The 21,388-nt window shown below is 41.6% G+C and overlaps 1 protein-coding gene across 1 annotated transcript in view; it reads left to right on the forward strand.

Moving 5' to 3' along the window:
• The window catches only part of LOC147897554 (metal transporter Nramp6-like), a 92,141-nt gene that overhangs the window by 70,171 nt on the left and 582 nt on the right, over positions 1-21,388 (forward strand). Inside the window, exon 11 of the mRNA XM_087380045.1 lies at positions 21,218-21,349. Coding sequence (XP_087236171.1) covers positions 21,218-21,349 — 132 coding nt within the window. The remainder of the gene's footprint in view (positions 1-21,217; positions 21,350-21,388) is intronic.

A 21,388-nucleotide genomic window follows, 5' to 3' on the forward strand; every position in this document is an offset into this window, starting at 1 on the left:
TTTGGAGGTCATCATGGTGGCAATTCGTCCATGGCCTAGTGGAGCCTTGTATTCTTTGGGAGACTTGGCCACTTCATCTTGTAACCCCTATAAGGTTTGCTCGTCGGCTTGGGTCTTCTGGGATGCATTAATTTTATGAGCAAAAACCTATGAGCAGGTTTATATGAGCGTGTTTTTCAAGAGATTTTAAAAATAGTATTTCTTTAGGAAACATGGTTTTTACACTTTTATTTTCATTAAAACTAGATCCCTTTATCATAAAATTATACAGACTAGTCACTCATTCATTTTTACATAACATAAATCTTCTTATTCATAGACATCCCTTTGTACCCTTGTTATTACCTTAAAAAAGTATTGAAAAATAATTCATTTAAGAAACGTCCCTCATAATCACTCTCAATATAATAATATTATACATAAATAATTACTTATTAAACACATTTATATCATATGGCAATATCTTTCAAGTGTTTTTATAGTATTAATAACAAGATATTTATGGACATGTTTCTATGAAAGTTTAAATTACTGTAAATAAGTATTAACTTGGGCTTATATATCACTCTCATAAAATACATGTAATATTTAATACTATATATGCAAGGTTTTCCAAAATATAACTTGATAGATGTGCTCAAATGGGGTTTTCTGATCAATTTGAGTAGCTGAATGACTATATTTGGACATTGGATGTGAAAGTTATGTCACTGTCAAAAGTGCTATCCAAGGTAGTTTCGCCAGTGAAACTACCTTGAAAGACCTTGTTCAAAGGGGTTTCGCTGGCGAAACTACCTTGATGGATTGCTTCAATGAGTTTTCTTTGGAGAAATCCTTTCATGAAGATAGGTTGAGAGAGGTTTTTCAATGTCACCCCTTATTAAGTAAAAAGTTGTAAGAAGGATCATAAGGGAATTTTCATAGAGAAGTCTATTCTACATGTGGGTTTCTTCAAAAGCCATCCCATTATGTTCTCACCTTTCCCAAAGATTCACATAAATATTCGTGTATAAAATAGGCATTCCTATAATACTTTTCATATTTTTAAGTGAAACTATGTTTTCTTCTGATCCATTTTTGTCATATATTTGGATAGTTGGAAGCTTTTTTTTTCCTTCGCTCAGATGCTCGGAGGATTTCGCTCGAAAAATGCTCATCCCCGATCCATGATATGGTGGTATCTACAGGTTTCTGAGTGCTTTCTCCTTTCCTCCAGAAAGTACTAGCTATGAGAGAAAGAAGATCCATAGAGATAGTAGGCGCTACACTCTTCTTGATGGGGTGTTGTACCGTCAAGGCATGGATGGGGTACTAAGACGGGCCATTGATGCAGATGAAGTACCTAAGGTATTGAAGCATTATCATGATGGATTTTGTGGAGGCCACTATGCCAGTGACTATACAGCTAAGAAGATTTTACATGCTGGATACTATTGGCCGACCTTGTTCTAGGGGGAAGACAATGATTTGCTAGGTAATCTAATACCTGGGCTGCCGCAAGCCTATTTTTGCTTAGGCAATGCCATTGGGTTTCAATGGCATACCTATCCCTATGATCTCTATGAGAAACATGGGGTCGAGAGGGAATAGCTCAGGTGGAGGAAAAATAATGAGAATGTTAGGAGGCGCAGGTACTACAATGGAGCTAGTTGAGACTATGGCGATCACTTCATTTGGCTTTAGCTCTTGCACTTGTTGCTCGAAAATTGACTTAATTGCCTCTTGACCACTCGTGGCTACTGAGTCAGACTCTACACTATCTGACTTAGAAATTTTAGCTAGAGAGAAGGAGCCTCTATCCTCATTGTGCCCACTCTGGTTCTTTTATAGCACCTACTAATTGTGTTTCTCAAACACTTGCTTGCTACCTTCAGATTACTACTTGTTGCCTTTCTCAACACTGTTGGTGCCAGGTGGCCTTGCTCCACCGCTTGGTGTGGGAATGATGTTCGTCCATTGTACTTTTCATTTGAAGTGAGTGGATGGTGCAGCATGCACAACTGAGGTTCAAGTTTACAGTGTGACTCGCCCCTGCTAATAGCCTTAAGCTGTGTTTCAAAAGTTTTGTCAAAGGTAGATACCCAGTCTACCTCCTGGTCATCCTCCAAGGTTGCAATGATCCTCGGAATGTATTGCCGAGGCACATAACCAATACTTTTCTTTAAACTAATAAGTTCTAACAAAAATTGCCAGACAACCAGAGACCTTCATCTGGGGCTTTATTGATCAAGCATCCTTGGAAAGAGTAGTAGGTCTACCTCAAAATACTCATCGCAACATTTGTTTGCTGCCAATGGACCTGGTGTTGCCAAAATCTTCATCTAGAAGACTTTCCCCAACAAATTTGTGGATAACCGAGCATGCACATCTTGAATCAGTACACTGTGGTCTATTTTGTCTTAGGATTCCAGTATCTCCTCGCAAGGGCCTCATTTCAAGCTTCCGCCCATGGGAGCTTAGCAAACTTCAATAATCTACTACACTTCAGGATCCCCTTGACGACATCATTCAAAAAGTCTATGATGGGATGGGAGGGTGTAGCCTGTGAAGGTGCACTGCACCTCTTTTGTTGGACAGTTTGGGCTTTGCATTCCTCCATGATCAATATAATAGTGTAGACTGCAACGAACGGAAGTGAAGCTGGGAATGAGGGCAAGATAATCTGAGGGGGACACAGAAATAACCACAAAAATGATGCAAGGGTAAGAGCCAAATGCACGTATAAGTGATAGAGACAACGACTAATCAAAGTGGAGTGTAGACAATGAACGACTAAAGATGGACATCTGACAGCGAGGCTAAGGTCGCTTTGCTGTAGATAGAGCTCTAGTTGCTGAGATGAAGGTAAATCCTCAAAGGAATGGACGGAAATGTATCATGGAAACTTCTCTCAATCTAAGCTATTCTAGGCTTAGCTAACTAGCTTTGATACCATGTCAAAAAATGTAAGATCATGCTAAACCTAGTACAACTAGATGAGCATAAGAACTACGGAGGCTCAAAGTATACTAAACAAGACATGAGAGGGAAATAGAAGTAGACACACTCAATCTATTGCAATATATGTATATTCAACAATACATGATAGGCTTCTTATATAGAGAGAGCCCTTAGAATAGTCAACACTTGTGGGATCCTCTGATCTACATCTCTCCTTGTGGATGTCCTCGATCCACATGCTCACATCATGTAGTCCACATCCTAGGGTAGCTACTTTAATACATTCCTATACCATACCTTAGCCTCTAATATGTGCACATGGCACCATACCTCAACAATTTATCCCTTCAAGTGCTTGGTGGTGTCTAGAGCACACCTTTCTCAATTCTACTAGTTCAATGACCATCTATCGTGGGGGCTAATCTTCCACGGTTATTTCTCTCTCAACGGTCATTAGAAAAGACCAGAGCTAATTTTGGGGCCTTTTAGCCCAGAAGTAAAATAGCCCTCCACCAATCAAAGAAGGGCCAACGTAACGTTGGAAAAAATCAAAAAAAGAAAAGAAAAATAAATACCATTGAGTTTGCATTCAATGAGGATACTTGAGTTACTTGATTATATCTAACATACAATGCTGAATTTGGTATTTTTGACATCATCGGTGCATCCAAAGCAGGCCAAAATCTTCGGAATGTCTTTTGAAACGTTGAAAACAGACCACCGGAGGCCAAGCAAAGGCCAAAAGGCTAGAAAAACTAGATTTACAAACGAAAGCGATTTGACAGGTTGGCCCCACTCTGGATGCGTTGGTGATGTCAAAAATACCAAATTCTAAACTTTACATGAGTGGGATTATGTCATATTTTATTATTTTAGAGAAAAGAAAATAGAAGAAATCGTTAATTTCTCTCAGGGCCCCAAAATGAGCTCCCTTTTTTCCTAATGGTTCTTCCAATGGATCAGTTGAATATTGAAGAAGCCTTTCTCTTCTTATTCATGTTAATGTTGAGAATCAATAGAGGAAATAGCTAACCATTCTAGATCCAAGCTCTCTTTAGACGAGTGCTCGAACTCCATTTGCCATGATGGACCCTTGCTTGTTGGTCTTCTGGAGCGCCTCAGCCAATTACCAGTGGTTCATTCTTCTAGCATTGCATAATAATCAACTTCCACCCTTGGGGTAGCGAGGTTGAGTCTCTCTCTTCATGCTTTGTGCTCTTGTTGGGAGGTCAATTCTTCTACCTGCCTCCTTCGGGAACTCAATTCTGACTCTGAGACCGCACTGGCTCTCATGGTTGGACATAGCCAATTTTTTTGACTCAAGAATTCTTCGCGCCTGGCCGCATATCTTTGGCTTTTTTTCGGGCATGTGTCAGACATTGGTTGACTCATGAATTAGCCAATTGGTGGTGTGAATGCTTTTTGTAGTCCGTAGTCCAGTCTTTAAGCACAACACCAAATGGTGCCACTCATCTATGGTGGTTACTTGGAGGTATTTCTTATAGTAGTAGCTCATGACATAATTGCTTCAACTCATTATCGCTGGTCAGCATGAACCTCTCTCAATTCCTATGCACTCAATCCTAGTCTTGCTATACTCAATCCACTCAATTCCCTTAACTAAAAGCATGTCAAATTGCCTATTCAATCGACCCCTTCCCTAGTTGGATCACCAAATGTTGATGGGCTGGTTTGCTCACTCCCCAACGGTTAACTTATGGGTCCACAATACTCACATATAAGGTCCTTATTCTTTGTCTTTGATTGCAAAAGCTTGTACGTTAGTACCTACCATGTTCATTTCTACTCTCCTCTTCTCACTCAAGAGCATAGAAAAAATATCATGAGGTTCAAGAGTATCTAAATTTGCATCATGAGGGAGACTCATGGGTAGAATGGCCTTTGCATCATCATCATCAATTTAAACACTCAATGCTTGGAGATTCTTCATAATTGCTTGCATTTTGTTGAGATGAGTGGCCAGCAGGCAGGTAATCACCTTCTCTCATCTGCAAACCCGAACAATTCTTGCTTCAGTATTATCTTTGAGTTCTTTATCCTTGATTGGAACAGAGTTTCAAGCATACGCCAGTTTTGGGTAATTGTCTTGGAAATACCAACATGGTGGAAGAAACTAACTCAAGATGACCCTAGAGAGCTAGTGTCTTCTCATTTTTGAGATCCCACGCTTACATTTTTTTGGGGCACTGGTTGTTGGCTAGTTTCTTTTCAGATCTGGACACGACACCCATAGGCCTTTCTCCATGAAAAACAACCAAACAAAATTTCCAGAATGGTAAGTTTCTTCCATAAAGCCTCACTACTAATATCTTGGGCAGCCTTGATTTTGAATTCTTAGTCCACGTGTCCACCATGATTACCTCTACTATAGAAGAAATCGATTACACACATCAACAAGAATGTCAAGAGCAAGGACTCTCCTTATCCGATGCTTCATGGTCTTCTGAGGGATCTTGGCTCCTTGATGATCTCAAATCTAGGAGATCTCCTTAAAGAGACTTCTTCACTGTATGACCTTGGGGTACTCAAGAGCATTAAATATCCTCCACTGGTGACAAGTCTTAGAGCAGTTCTTTGATCGTGGCATGATCATGATAGTAGTACCATAGCATAAATCACCGTTGACTCAACTTCTTAAGCATACGATCAGTGCCAACTCTCCTCAAAATGACGACCAACTTTACTCTGATACTAATTTTTTAGATTAGAGAGATGCAAGAATGCACTACTAACTTACTTATTACTGTGAACTTGGAATTTACACACACACACACACACACACTATTAGCCGGAAAAGAAATCAGGACCAGATGCTAGAGGCCAAGCATGGCGACGCTCGAGGGCCATAGAGAAAAGGAGAACGTGAGGGCGAAACGTTATCATGGGAGGAAAAAAGGAATTAGAAGGGGAGGGAATAAAGAGGGAGACTATGACACAAGGGGAAAGGGAGAGGAGGAAGAGAAGCCTGTACATGATGGGAGGAGGAATGTAAAGATGGAGACATCAAGGGAAGAGGACCATGCTTTATTTTGAAAGGAAGGAAAGGGAGAAATCAAAGTACTAGCTAGGTGGCTTTACAAGAATGAGCGTGTCTATTAAAGGAATAGCCTCCTTCTTTTATAGCCAAGAGAGGGACTCTCCCCCAATAAATGCATCCTCCTAGATGTATGGTGTGTGTGGAAAAGTCTCTTATGTGGGCTAGGCGGTTACGCACTCTCAATTGTGTGCGACAAGCCTTTGTCTCATTTTTTCACATAAATCAAGCCCCATATCTCAAGTCTATGATACTCCCTTGGTCTCTCCCTAATTTTATAATATGTTCAAACCTCTAGGAGGACAAGTGGAGGGTTGGCACAAGGAATCTTGCCACCTCATCCTACTTTTCCCATTATTTAACTTGCTCTCTTGGACCTTCTATACCTCCCCCACATGAGCCTATTCTATATGGAGGGAATAACCCAATATAATATCCATCTCTACCTATTTTATATTACTTCTCCCATGGACTTTGAGCCATATCTCACTAAATGCAGCCTAGGTGGAGGGATGGCACATGAAGGAGCCATGCCACCTTACATTTTATAATATTACTTCCATGGATTATGTACATCACACCTTATGGGTCCTCTTACGTGGAAGGGTGGCACATGGTCATGCCCTACCACCTCAACTCTGGGCCCTATGCACACCATATTTTATTATATTATTGCCACACATACAAACACATACATATTAATGCTTTTTTTCTTAGACAATTTTATCCATAATAGTTCCCCCCCCCCCAGGCAGGGAATGCATAACATTTCCATGCCTGGGTCCATCATGCACAAAGAAGGGCTTGAGATAACGCTTGTTGATCACCTTCCTGCCATCTGGCTCATGCAGCTCCTGAACTTGTACAGACCCATTGCTACGTTCCTTGATGACTTTGTATGGACCGGTCCACAGTGGCAGAAACTTCTTATCCATTTGGTGGTCCAATCTGTTATCAAAGCATAGCACAACATCCCCCTCAGCAAAGCGTCTTTCCCATCCCTTGCGAATCTTAGCATCCAAGCGGGCCTTTTGTCGATTCTTTTGAATCTCTGTTTGGTGTAGTGCAAGGCGTCAGGTTTCATCTAGCGTCTCAAGTTGCACCAATCTGGCCTCTACATGTTCATCTTCTGTCATCCTCTATTCTTGTGCCAATCTCAAGGCCAGAATCTCTATCTCTAGTGGTAAAACTGCTTCAGTTCCATACACCAACTCAAAAGGAGTGTGACCTGTAGACGTTTTATGAGTGATGTTGTAAGCCCACACGGCTTCTCTGACCTTCTGATCCCACTGGCTCCTGTTCCCTGTGGCCAGATTTCCGATGGTTTTACAAAGGAGGCCATTGGTCTGCTCCGTTTGACCCATGGATGCTGGATAATAGATGCTAGAAGTGCGATGATCAATACCCATGCGATCCATGAGTAACTCCACTGCTTCATTTAAGAATGGACTCCCATGGTCGGAGACTATTTTCATGGGTGTCCTAAACCTTGTGCAGATACGTTCAAATATGAAATTTGAAACTACCTTACCATTTACAGCGGGGAGGGTGATAGCTTCAGCCCACTTAGTGACATATTGAGTGGCTACCAAAAGATACTTCTTTTTGCGGGCAGTCATGGGCAAGGGCCCGACAAAATCTATTCCCTACTTCTGAAACGGATGGATGGACATCACTAGGTGATGTTTGCCCAGGACGCAAATCCTTCCTACCAAAGAATTGGCATGGTTCACAGGTTTTGCAATACAAAGTGACATCCTTGAACAAGGTCGGCCAATAGTATCCAGCATGTAAAATCTTCTTAGCTGCATAGTCACTGGCATAGTGACCTCCACAAAATCCATCATGATAATGCTTCAATACCTTAGGCACTTCATCTGCATCAATGGCCCGTCTTAGTATCCCATCCATGCCTTGACGGTACAACACCCCATCAAAGAAGATGTAGCGCCTACTATCTTTGCGGATCTTCTTTCTCTCATAGCTAGTATTTTCTGGAGGAAAGGAGAAAGCAATCAGAAACCTATAGATACCACCATACCATGAATCCCCATCTTCTATCGCCGCTACAAGGGTTACATCGAGGCACTTCTCTAAATCAATCAAAGCATTCTTCAAGTTAGAACAACCTCCTTTTACAATTTTGAAAGAAAAATCATATTCTTGTAGAACTGCAAACCATTTGGCCAATCGGCCCATGGGATTTGGTGATTGAAGAACTTGCTTTGCAAGACCAGTGCTAGTGAGTATAATGAAGGACTTTCCAGCCACATAATGCTTAAATTTCTCAATGTAGAACACCAAAGACAAGGCATGCTTGTCAGCCTCTGAATAGCATCGCGCAGTGTCGAGCAATTGTCGAGAAGCAAATCGAATAGGATACATGAGCCGATCCTCCCCTAGCTGGAGAAGAATACCTGCCAGAGTGTGCTCACCAAACCCAGGATTGATATAGAAAGTCTTTGACTAATCAGGATTGCGTAGAATGGGTTCTGAAGTCAAAGCACTCTTGATTTGTGCAAACCCATGATCACAATCCTCATCCCAAGAGAAATCCACCCCATCTTTTAATAGCATAGTCATGGGTCGTGTCAAAGCAGCATATTGATCAATGAAGCGGCGATAGTATCCTGCTAGATTGACAAATGAGCATACCTGACGTTTGGTTGTTGGTGGGGAGAGCTTAAGGATGGCTTCTACCTTCTCGGGGTCAGGCTTGACGCCCTCAGATGAGACAATATGTCCCAGTAACCTCCCTTGAGTGGCTCCAATGGTGCATTTCTCAAGGTTGAGACTGCCATTCGCATCATTGACCCTTCGGAAGGCCAATTTAACCTTCATGACGTGCTCCTTACGTGATGAGAATATACAAAAATAATCTAAAAACACCTCCAAGAAATCCCCCAAATAAGGAACAAACACCATCTTCATAAATCTTTGAAAGATAGCAGGAGCATTGGTGAGGCTAAATGGCATTACTTTGAATGCAAATGTCCCCCAGGGTGTGGCAAATGTGGTTTTAAGCACATCTTCTTCGACAATTCTGATTTGATAAAACCCAGAGTAACCATCACAGAAAGTATACATCTCATGACCGCTTACCTTCTCAAGAATGAGATCTTGAAAGGGAAGAGGATGATGGTCCCTCTTGGTGGCTGCATTGAGTTTCTTATAGTCGATGCAGACCCGCCACTTGTTTTTCTTTGGGGTGACTACCACTGGTGAAACCCATTTAGTATTGTGAACCGGAACAATAAACCCAACTTCTACAAGCTTCTGCAATTCCGAGCGCAAAGCATCGGTCTGTAGGGGCCCTAATCTCCGATACTTCTGAGCCACAGGCTTCATATCAAGCTTCAACTCTATCTTGTGCTCTATGGTAGTTACATGGCGAAGGTGGTGGTAGCTAGTTGCAAAGAGGGCAAAGAAATCTTTGAACATTTCTAGGAACTCGTCTTTCTCACTTGGAGTGAGGTCTGGGGAAAGCATAGATTCAAGCTGTTGAGGACTAGTTGTTACCTTTTCTGCAGTTGGCGGGGTCGAAGACACCCCCATCATGTAAACTTTCTCCTCTGAGAACTTCTCCCCCCCGTCTGATTCTTCCATTGATTCAGACACCGAGGATGAGAGAGTATTACTGTCTTGCTCCTCTTCTTCTTTTGGTTCCGTGGCACCTGGTTGCACCGGGATCTTCTCCTTAGAAGCACCAAAAGACATGTGTCCTGTCTTCCAATAGCTGACTGCATCACTCTTTCTCAACCATGGTCTCCCGAGTATGACTGGGTAACTCCTACCCGTATCTTCAATGTCCACTACATAGAAATTGACGGTGGTGGTCAACCCATTGACAGTGATGGGCAAATCCTCAATGACTCCCAGGGTGGCGAGTCGTCGACCATCTGCTACCTTGATTCGAGTCGAGGAACGCCTTATACATTTCAAATTCAATTTCTTCATGATTCGGGGCACCATGATATTACATGCAGCTCCCCCATCAACACACACATTTTTGACATGGCAATTATCTATGATGACATCGACTGTATGTGGGTGCCGATCAATTTCTTCAGAGATAGAAGATACCTCTTGTACCTTTCCCTTTTTCTTGCTCCTCCTTGTTAAAAGCCCTTGCTGCAGCTCACGTCTCACCTTAGGGCTTAATGCTATTAGTTGAGGGAGCGTGATGCTCAAAGAACAATGAGCAAGGTCCTGAACGACTGAATAGTCTTCTTGCCCCGAGCCGATGGAAAAATCCGATGGCGACCACTTACTCCTGCAGGATCTTTTAGTCTTCTCTGTTGATGGGTCTGCCATCTCAGCATCTAAGGGCTCTGAGAAGGACACCTTCTTTCTGGGGCGGCCCGGTCCACGGTTTGGAGAGGGGTCCGAGGTGGTACGACTTCTTTCCCCAAGGTCAAGGATCTCTACGTCAGAATCCTCAGTGCTTGATTCACTTAGAATATTCACCCTTGGAATATTGGGACATTCCGTGCAATAATGAGCCTTCTAGCATCTAAGGGAGGACCATACATTTGAGGTGGAGGCGGTGGATACATCCCTGATGAGGGGTGGGGGTATGCTCCTGAGTTAGACCCCTCAAGTTGTTGCAGGATTTGAGGGAGTTGTGGAGGGACAATCGTCTTCTTTGAAGCGGGGTCAGACTGAACTTTATCAAACTTTTGAGCAATCTCATATGCTAGCACCATAGTTTCTGGATTCTCCCATTTAAGCTTGAGGCGAAATTCATCACTTGCTCATGCTACAAGGTAGCCCAATACATGCTGAGTCATTTCAGCTCGAAATCCGGCATTGTCCTCCTGCATGGCAATTAAACGGTCCAGGAGCACGGCTGCTCGATCCACATATTGATGTGCCATCTCACCTTCTGAATGCTTCAAGTTTGCCACTTGCAGGTAGACATTCTCCAGCTCCTCTTCTTTGCTGAAATACTCAATCATCGCTGCTGTCAACCTTGGCGAGCTTTGGCGAACGTCTTTGGCCTGCTTCTCATACCACACTTGAGCCAAATCCTCTAGAAATGAGGGAAGAACCAACAGCCATCTGTCTTCAGTAAGAAAGTTGAGAGAAACACAACAGCGCTTGAAGGCCACAAGATGCTCGTTTGGATTTTCTTTCACCCGTCCACAAAACACAAGAATGTCAGCCATGCTTGGAAGATGGAAAAGAGAGAGGCAAGACCAGGCTTATCTATGGAAAAACAATAGAAAGAGGAAGCTTGAACTGAAAATCAGGTGAAGATACATCCACAAAGCACACATAGGCAGGGTAGGGTGTGACTGGTGTATTGTGAAATGCTACACGGGAAGAATCTTCAGCATAGAATAGCACATAGACAATCTTAAAAGGACCAACCCTCATGATATCACATCCATCTTTACAAGCGAGGGTTAGAGACACGGCGCTGCATGAGGTTGTTCAATCAAGGCAAACAAGAATGCCATGATAAATATCAACAGTTGGAGAGCTTGCACATCACCTTCAACTTCTTCTAGTTCTTGTAGTCGCCATGCTATCTCTTCAAGGGGTGTGCGGTCTGGCATCCTTCTTTTGATCAATGTCCTTGAGGACCTTTCTGATGATCTTTCGAAGTCGGTAAACTCGTATCAAATATGCCCAACACTTAGTTTCATGATGACCACAACCTTTGCATTCCTTACAAATGATCACACTCCTTCGTGGCTTGCGGCTTTGTTGGGATAGTGCTTCCACTCGCGTCATGTGTGATTGAAGTACAAGCTTCATGTGCCAAGAAATCAGCAACTGCCATTGAAGGTCGACATGAAGATCAAGAAAGAGATCTCGCCAATTGGTAGCCGTAATGAGCGGAGGACCAGGCAAATCCTTAAACTCGTCGAGAAGTGACATAAATATCCACCCTCCTCGTGTGGCATGCATCCGTGAAGTAGACTTGGAAAAGTTTCGAATCGGTGATCTAGTGGGAGATGTGAATAGAGCACATGAAATGAAGTACTTTTGCTTTTTACAGCAAGAGTAAACTCCCCATGGTTAGAGAGTCACAATTCTCGCGATTTCAATATATAAAGGAAAATCATTACATTTTTATCACTTCCAACTTGTTGGCCCAATGATAAGTCTCCCTTTTGTGAAAGCGGAGGTCTTGGGTTCAAATCCTACTCTTTAATAAAAAGAGAGGAGAGGAGAGGAGAGGAGAAGAAAAGAGAAAGAGAAGGAGAAGAAGAGAAGAGAGAGGGGGGGCGCGGGATCTGCTATTACAGTTTTGTAGAAACTCAGAAAAACTATCCGCGATCAGAAGACGCAGGACTCGTTGTTATCTACGTAATGATTGGAAAAATTTCAATAAAGTCATTAACCAATGTTCTAACTCTGCTTTTGCTAAATCTTATGTTATTTCGGTATATTCATGCGGGAATGGAAGAGATTCTGGCCCCAGAAAACTGTCGCGCGGGTGAACACAGTAGACACGTGAAGCGAGAAAAATGTCCGCGACCAGAAAATGCAAGAGCCCAGAAAATTATCGCGTGGGTGAACACAGTAGACGCGCGAATCGAATGCACGCGCAGGAATTTAGAAGGAGCACATATATTACAGTTCTGCAGATGCGATCGGTACGAGCAGAAGATTTGCCGGCCAGAATACACGTAGGAACCGTGAGCAGAAAGCACGCAGACTAAAAGTGCAGAAGCAGGGAGGTTTTGCAGCCGTAGGGACAGGGAAGGTACACAGTTTGGAGGTGCAAAAGTAGAGAACTATGCACGGAAGAGGCTGCAGAGCCGCACCCAGTCGTAGGAGTAACAGGTTTTACACCACTAACCGTGGAGATTTCGATCCTAGCAGCCACACCATTTCTATTAGCCGGAAAAGAAATCAGGACCAGATGCTAGAGGCTAAGCATGGCGACGCTCGAGGGCCATAGAGAAAAGAACATGAGGGCGAAACGTTATCATGGGAGGGAAAAAGGAATTAGAAGGGGAGGGAATGAAGAGGGAGACTATGACACAAGGGGAAAGGGAGAGGGGGAAGAGAAGCGTGTACATGATGAGAGGAGGAATGTAAAGATGGAGACATCAAGGGAAGAGAACCATGCTTTATTTTGAAAGGAAGGAAAGGGAGAAATCAAAGTACTAGCTAGGTGGCTTTACAAGAATGAGCGTGTCTCATCAAGGAATAGCCCCCTCCTTTTATAGCCAAGAGAGGGACTCTCTCCCAATAAATGCATCCTCCCACATGTATGGTGTGTGTGGAAAAGTCTCCCATGTGGGCTAGGCGGTTACGCACTCTCAATTGTGTGCGACAACCCTTTGCCTCATTTTCCCACATAAATCAAGCCCCATATCTTAAGTCTATGATACTCCCTTGGTCTCTCCCTAATTTTATAATATATTCAAACCTCTAGGAGGATAAGTGGAGGGTTGGCACAAGGAATCTTGCCACCTCATCCTACTTTCCCCATTATTTAACTTGCTCTCTTGGACCTTCTATACCTCCCCCACATGAGCCTATCCTATATGGAGGGAATAACCCAATATAATATCCATCTCCACCTATTTTATATTACTTCTCCCATGGATTTTGACCCATATGTCACTAAATGCAGCCTAGGTGGAGGGGTGGCACATGGAGGAGCCATGCCATCTTACATTTAATAATATTACTTCCATGGATTATGTACATCACACCTTATGGGTCCTCTTACATGGAAGGGTGGCACATGGTCATGCCCTGCCACCTCAACCCTGGGCCCTATGCACACCATATTTTATTATACTATTGCCACACATACAAACACACACACATATTAATGCCTTTTTCCTTAGACAATTTTATCCATAACAACACACACATACACAGGGAGGGAGGGAGAGCTTGAAATATAAAGCATAATTTTATTGATAAGTTTCTAGCTAAAAGCACGCACTCACACACTAACATATGCACATCCCTATGGGGGCTTGTTGCATTTGTTTAAAAAATACCTATCATGCTAGCCACAAAGGCTGTGACCACAAGAAATTACTCTAGCTCCAAATGATTAGAGCAGATATCATGCACCACACGAGTATGTTGCTTTGAAGCAGGCCTAATATAAGTAGAGGTCACAGGAGAAAACCATAACGAGGCCATGCAGAGCCAAAGAGTCGTGTCAATAGCCATATCCAATCCCATGAGATGAAGTACTTCTATCACATGTTGCCCCCTCTTTGCAAATTTTTTTTAAAAAAAAATCACCTATCACCCTTGCCTACTCATGGAGATCAAGAGCTCCAAATCTCATAAGAGAGTTAAGCTCACAGCCTGTCAACCGCCAAAGAAGTTCTCCAAAGTGGTAGAAGCCTTTTCATAGGAACCGCTTAGTAAATATGCATGAGATTTTCCACATGGCACTTGCATTTTGGCCCCTCACCCCTCCACTATCCGTTGTATTACTCATCACCCCTTAGAGGTTTACCACACCATAACCTCCACTGCTTCACTGCAATCCCTTCATGTATAGAAAGCTAAAAGGAAAGAGTGATCTTTCTATTCCTAAGGGATTTCCTGAGTCTCTCCCAATGAGGTGCTGTGATAGGCCTCTAGCCTCTCAAGCTGAGCTAAAATGTCCTCGCATTACTCACCGGGCATCAAAAGAAGGGGGGCTCTTCTGACGATGTCCTATATCAATCCATTCCCATTCCCTAAAATTTAGAGCCTCCAAGAGCCCAAGGGAATGTGATCTAGTTAGGGGTCCACAGGGCCTACAACCCTACTAGGCTATCAACCTAGGAGTACCCAATACATACAACTCCATATTTGAATTAATAGAATAAAAAAGGAAGAAGAGTTAAAGGAAGAAAATCCTCTTATAAAATTTAAGTAAGAAATTGTAGGAGAAGTTTCTCGTATAATATCACAAAAAGAAGAGTTCAAGCTATAAGTTTCTCTCCTAGTTTTTCAACTTTCGTCTTGTTTGATATGATTTCTTTAAGGCATCTTATTCGACTAGGACAAAAAACCCTTGATCATTAATTAAAAGATAGATTTGGGAAAAGGTTATGTGCGTTAAGCTTCCTAGATCTATTTCTAATTGTGCATATAAAAGCGAGGAAATATATGGAATTTAGTGGCCGAGCTTGCCCTTACTAGGGGGCTATCTTATAGCTCCCACAGTGTATAGTTTTATAGACTTCAAGCTATCCCTCTCAATAAAGGTGTGCACATGCCTTTGTTTGTATTGGGTCCTCTGCATGTAAGAATACAAGTTGTGCATAAAATAGTATTTTAAATTTCTCCCAATGCTAAATGTATAGTTATGCTTAAATTTTTTCATTTAAAAAAACCAGTATGGTTGAGTCGATTCAATCCTTATAGCTAGAGATCAAGGTGGTTGTAAGAGCTCTACACTATATGATTTTTAATGGCATGCCATGAGCTATAGAAAAAATTTAATAAAAACTCGTAAAACTCGCAAAAACTTACTCGCAAAATGCCAAGCCCCTGGATGGTGTAAAACTGCACCATACCTATAGGGCATTAAGGGAAACTCTAACCCTAAGCCTAAGGGGTACTCATGTATATATTCATGTTTATGATCAATACAACATAGTGTATAGTTAATAATCTCAATTGCATTTCTCTCTCTCTCTCTCTCTCTCTCTCTCTCTCTCTCTCGCTCTCGCTCTCTCTCTCTCTCTCTATCTCTTCCCACTTCATCATGGTATCAGAGCACGAGTGCTCCCAAGACCTTGCATCTTGTCAAGGCACTAAGCCCTCCTTCCACGAGGCATCTCAATCTCTGATCTTTGTGATAGACTTTCTATTGAGAGAGTTAAGCCCTTACTATCCATGAGGCATCTTCATCATCTCTCTAGATCTCATCATAGATCTGTTCCCCATCTCATATTTGCTTTAGAAACCTTGCCATTCTAAGCTATGGAGCAGATTTAGGCTTCTTCTAGTCTTCCTCCCATTTGAGTTCTTATATGAGGTTCCTTTTTGAATTCTTGAGAGAAATTCTAAGTTTATTTGAAAGAATTCATGAGCGTTGGTAAAGTGAAGGTTTTGTAGGCTCCTTCAGAGGAATGTAGTGGGTTTGAATGTTTTGGTGAAGTTTCATTTTCTAGAGCTTTGTAAGGTCCCTTAACTATAAGAAAACTGTGAGTGCCTTAAATTTTTCTCTCTGTTCTGGTTTGAGTCCTTCTCAATGACAGCCAGGCACATACACAACCAACCACATTGGACTCAATAGAGGCAACAACGAAGAAAGGAACTAGCCCTACTCTAAGCATCTACAAGTGGCCAAACTACAACCTTGTCTTCTTCAACAGAAGAAACAAGTCTCCTTCAAAACAACTAAGGCACGTCCACAACTACAACGACATGGACAAAGCAGCTTGATCACAATAATGTAGCCCTTAGCGAGCAGACCCGTGATTCAACAAATGATGCCCACTAAGCTAGTGCCTCTACAGCCAGGCCTCCCGCAATCTTCAATGACAACAACACCTCTCAAGCTACCTCTAATGACCTCCAACGTAACCAAGTGATGATGGCACATGTAAGGAGTCGGCACTTAGTGATTACATAGCCAATCATTTGAGCTCTTCAAGGGGTTGCTCATCAATGATCTCCACGGACCTCATACAAGACGATGGAGTTGCAAACGGAGACACTATAGATATGAAGCTCCTTCCCATAGCCAACGTAATGTAGGACTACCCGCACACATAGCATAGCTACGAGCTCCAACAAGCCAACTCAATTATCCTCAAGTGCTCCAATGACCTCTCAGCTGTTGCCAACACCATAGCTAGACACTCCCATCAATGCCTCCAACAAACAAACTCTTTTAGCATGCCTACACACCAGCAACCAATGTCAACAACACCCTACAAACATCTGCAATGCCGTCGACTACTCCCCTCAAGTGGCTCACTTCTACAGTGCCATTTAACGGGACATCAAACATTGCACCCAACCTCAATGCCCAACTATGTAGCCATCTAAAGCATCTACATCTTGTCCATGCCACAACAATGAGATAGCTTACTCATGACCAGCTGTCCTTGCCATTTACTGGCATTCCCATGGGTTGTAATGCCTTGGCTTGACCAACATGACAGAATCAGCAGCATTGCAAGAGCCAAAGACATGCTATAATCGCCATCAACGACCTCCTAAGCGACAATCACCTTCAACAGGCCGAACGTGGAGGAAGGAGATCAGAATATTTTGAAGATTCCTATGAATCTCTTTAGATTCTGATAGGCTTACGTTGAGGGTCAAGGTGACCACACAGGAGGTTAGGTTCACGAGTGGCCATGTGGCATCATAGAATTCTACCACGTGTCCTCCCAACCTTATCCAACCATGTCATGGGTCCATGTCACCTTTGACATGTCATCTACCATGTGGACTACCACATAGGCAACCACATCATCAATGCCACCTCACTGGCACATCAGCACCTGCCACCTTAACACTGCTAGGTCAGGTGCCACATCAGCAAATGCCAATATCTACCACATCAACATTTCTAGCCATGTCGGGCTACCATGCCATCCTCATAGTGCCATGTCATTACCCTTGCCATGTCAATAGCCAACCACATCATTGTCCATGTGTCACATGACACCTCAGCTACCCACTTAGCCAAGTACAGTTAGCATGCCGAGTCACCCATATCACCATAGGCCACATCATCAATTTGGACCCCCTCCTTGGACAAATTTTGGCATAGACTTCAAATGGCCATACCTTTTTATCCAGAAGGAATTGGTGGTGATCCAAAAAACAAAAATGAGCCAGATCGTGGTCTATGCACTAAGCAGCTCAGATCTATCTTTTGACTTTTCCATAGGTCAACATCATCCAATCCTCATCATTGGAACCACCCCATTGCAGCATAGCTAGTACATAAAATCAATCCATATAAAATTCATTTGCTGCATTTTGCATTGATGTGTAGTATAGCTGTAGACTAGCATAGCCATAAAGGAGATTAAACTCCACCAAGCCAATAAGCCATTTCCACATTACTCGACTAGTTACCAACAGCGTCAATCCATTGAACCTATCATCGGTTACACAATCACACATCTGACACCAGCTTAGTCTCTTGGCATTTAGCAGTTCATCACACAGTGTGACACTTGGTAAAGTTCTCCTCTCGGGTTTAGGATTGTTGCACATTTGCACACACATGCCACCCATGTAAAGTACCCATTGTTGACTATTTTTTGGCATTGGTTCCTACACACATACATCAGTCTTATATAGCCTCTTGGCTACTCCTAACACATAGTTGTCACATGACTTGGTTCAAATTTACATTTAGCGTAAGCCCCACAGTGGCAGCTCTCACACAGTGTTCTCATGGATAGAATCTCTCATCGGAACATGGGTAAGCCTCTAGCATAGAGGACCAGACCACCTCCAACATGGAGCTATTCACATCGCACAGTTGATGATACACCAGCCATGAATCTAGATGAGATAGGTGACTGGAAAGAGAACCTACTTCGATCATTCATTGCCACAGGGTATGTTCCAATTTATGATGCAAACTCGAGTCTCATTGGGCTTGAGAGATTGGACACAGATGTTCCACATGTTAGGATGGATCAGCCTTCACATTCTGATCATGCACATGTCTCAGTAAGTCCTCATCACATGAGGCACACTTGACACCCCTCAGCATGAGGCATTCCCATCTACATCAGCACAGTTTGATTCTAGTGATGTACAACCATCACATTCATGCATGGATCTGACTCCATCTACTATCGCATTAGATGCAGATACTTAGCAAGAGTTCACTAGTGATCATGCAATTATTTAGCAAGTGAGTCCTTAGTATGAGGCACTCACATCTCTAGCCGCATGTAGAGATTTATGCCACATCACATTCAACTCCTCAGGTGATTCCATTATCACTGATGCTTTCACCTATGATACAGAGCTTATCACATCGTTGGACATAGTTTTCATCAGCAGTACAAATCTGTAGATTAGTGATAATGATACTCCAGCATCGATTCAATATGTTTCATTGCACCACCCTTGGATCCAGTGATCACCACCTCTTTCGATTAGCAATAATTCCTCAGCATGAGGACATTTATGCATTGATGTAGTCCTACTCCAGTGCAGTGGACATCATCAAGGTTAGCCATAGTGCAACCTGGGGAACACCAGTGCTTCAGCATGCACTTATGGCTATCATATATAATCCTTACTCAATGCAGATTAATCGTTGGATCCAAGACTACAGATTGATCTTGACATCAGCATTCGGCACCGCATATGCCTCAGGGACATCTTATGCATTTTCAATGATATTTCAGGCTTCTTGGCATTTATACTATCATCATTAAAATTTCTCAAAGAGATCGATTGTTTTCCATAACTATATAGTAATGTTATTGTACCACATTTATGTTTTATTGATGTATCCATACCTATGATGTACTATAATAGAGGTAAGGTACTCATAACTCTTGATAAAATATGTGAAGCCCTTCATGCTTAAAATTTTATGAATAGGTATATAATTAAACCGATGTTTTAAGTACTAAAGTATGAAGATTAGATTTGACACTAAGGCATGAAGGCTTCTTAGATTATCTTGAATGTTGGCCTTATTTTATTTAATTAATACATTTATAAGTGTGCTCTAAGAAAATTTGGATACAACATACATTTGTTATATCTAAAAGGATGCCTTGATGCCTTGGTGCATTATTTGTCAAAATTTGAAGAGAGAGAGAGAGAGAGAGAGAGAGAGAGAGAGAGAGATCTAGCCATGTTAGACTAATTAAAGACCCTAATTTTGTAAGATGGATACTTCTTAAAAGAATTGAACATTATTGATACAAAGGTGATGTCCAGATCAAATTTCAAAAGAATGCAAATTTTGAGTCATGAAAAAATACGAGGGATAACATCAAGTGACAATATGTACAAATAATGGAAAACTCCAATGGGAGTTCCTAATAGCTAGATCATGTTTGAATTTATAGAAACATAAAATTTAGGATGGTTTAACTTGTAAATGGAGATCCCAAACCCCCATGAGCTATAGCATAAAGTTGCCACATTGATGTATGTGCTTTCACACTAAGATCACGTGGAGAGTTTCCACTTATCCACCCAATCCCATTAAAGGGTCCATTATGTATTGATTTCCTTGCATGCAATGTATTCTAGAATCTCGATTAATAAAATCACATTTAAGGTCAACTTACAATGCTTAGTAAAACGTTTTGTTTGGGTAGCATGGGTAGAGATGATATCCCTATGGAAACCTTTTAATAAGAGCATATTAGGTTTGATACTTGCTTATAAAATATATGGGTGGAATAATGACAACAAAAGAGAAGCCAACCTAGATCAACATTATATGAAAGATGTGACTCAATAGAAGTGATTATACGTCAATTGAGTAACTTGAATTATGAAAATGATAGAGAAATTTCCTCACTTATATTGTTAATGGATGATTTTAAAGTTAAAACTAGGTTTTTGAATCTAACTTTGAAATCTAAACATGATAGAGAACTTGCCTCACTTATGCTGTTAATGGATGATTTTAAAGTTGAAACTAGGTTTTTGAATCTAAACTTTAGAATCAAGCTCAAATTTTCCATCTTTGCCATCACATTAATACCTGTGACAAGTTTTCTAGTTGACTATGTTTTTTGAAAACAGTTAAAGAGTTGGTCATGTTGAAACTAGAATTGACTATGTTGAAATTTTTATATGCATAGAGTTGGCCATTTCTCCCCAAAAAAAAAATCAACATCATTTAATGATGTTGTGTACAGATTATTGTGTGTTTGCATTTAGTATTCCTTCAATTACCCTGAGTACACATGTGAGTACTTTGTAGTAGCTACCACTACTATCTTAATTTTGAAGCCTACGCTTGAGCTCTAGCATCAAGGATAATTATTACATGCCTATACCAAATCAAGATAACCCCTAAGCCTATCATAAAGTGTTAGGACTTGAGTATGATTACAACATAAGAGTGATACAACATAATGATGTTGATTAATATCATGAGAGTAATTTATATGTGTGGGCATGCAAGTTATTGTTTGATTTATTTAATATACTCATAATATTTACAAAGCATTATGAAAGATCTATGTCTAATTTATAAATGACCATCCATAGAATTTTGATTTTTACTTAATGCCAGTTGGTTCATGTAGATTCACATAGAACTTTGTCATTATGTAGGGATTTTTGGATTTAAAAATGGTTGCATGGATCAGAAACCTTTTGACTCGATCTATAGCAATCATACCAAGTTTGATAGCTGCACTAATTGGAGGATCATCTGGAGCTGGAAAGCTAATCATCATATCATCTGTGAGTGACTAGGTTGTCTTGGATATAAGTAATAAAACT

Source organism: Dipteris shenzhenensis, chromosome 10 (genome assembly GCF_047967505.1).
Source record: "Dipteris shenzhenensis isolate YYH24624 ecotype China chromosome 10, Dip_SZ_1.0, whole genome shotgun sequence".
NCBI lineage: Eukaryota > Viridiplantae > Streptophyta > Polypodiopsida > Gleicheniales > Dipteridaceae > Dipteris > Dipteris shenzhenensis.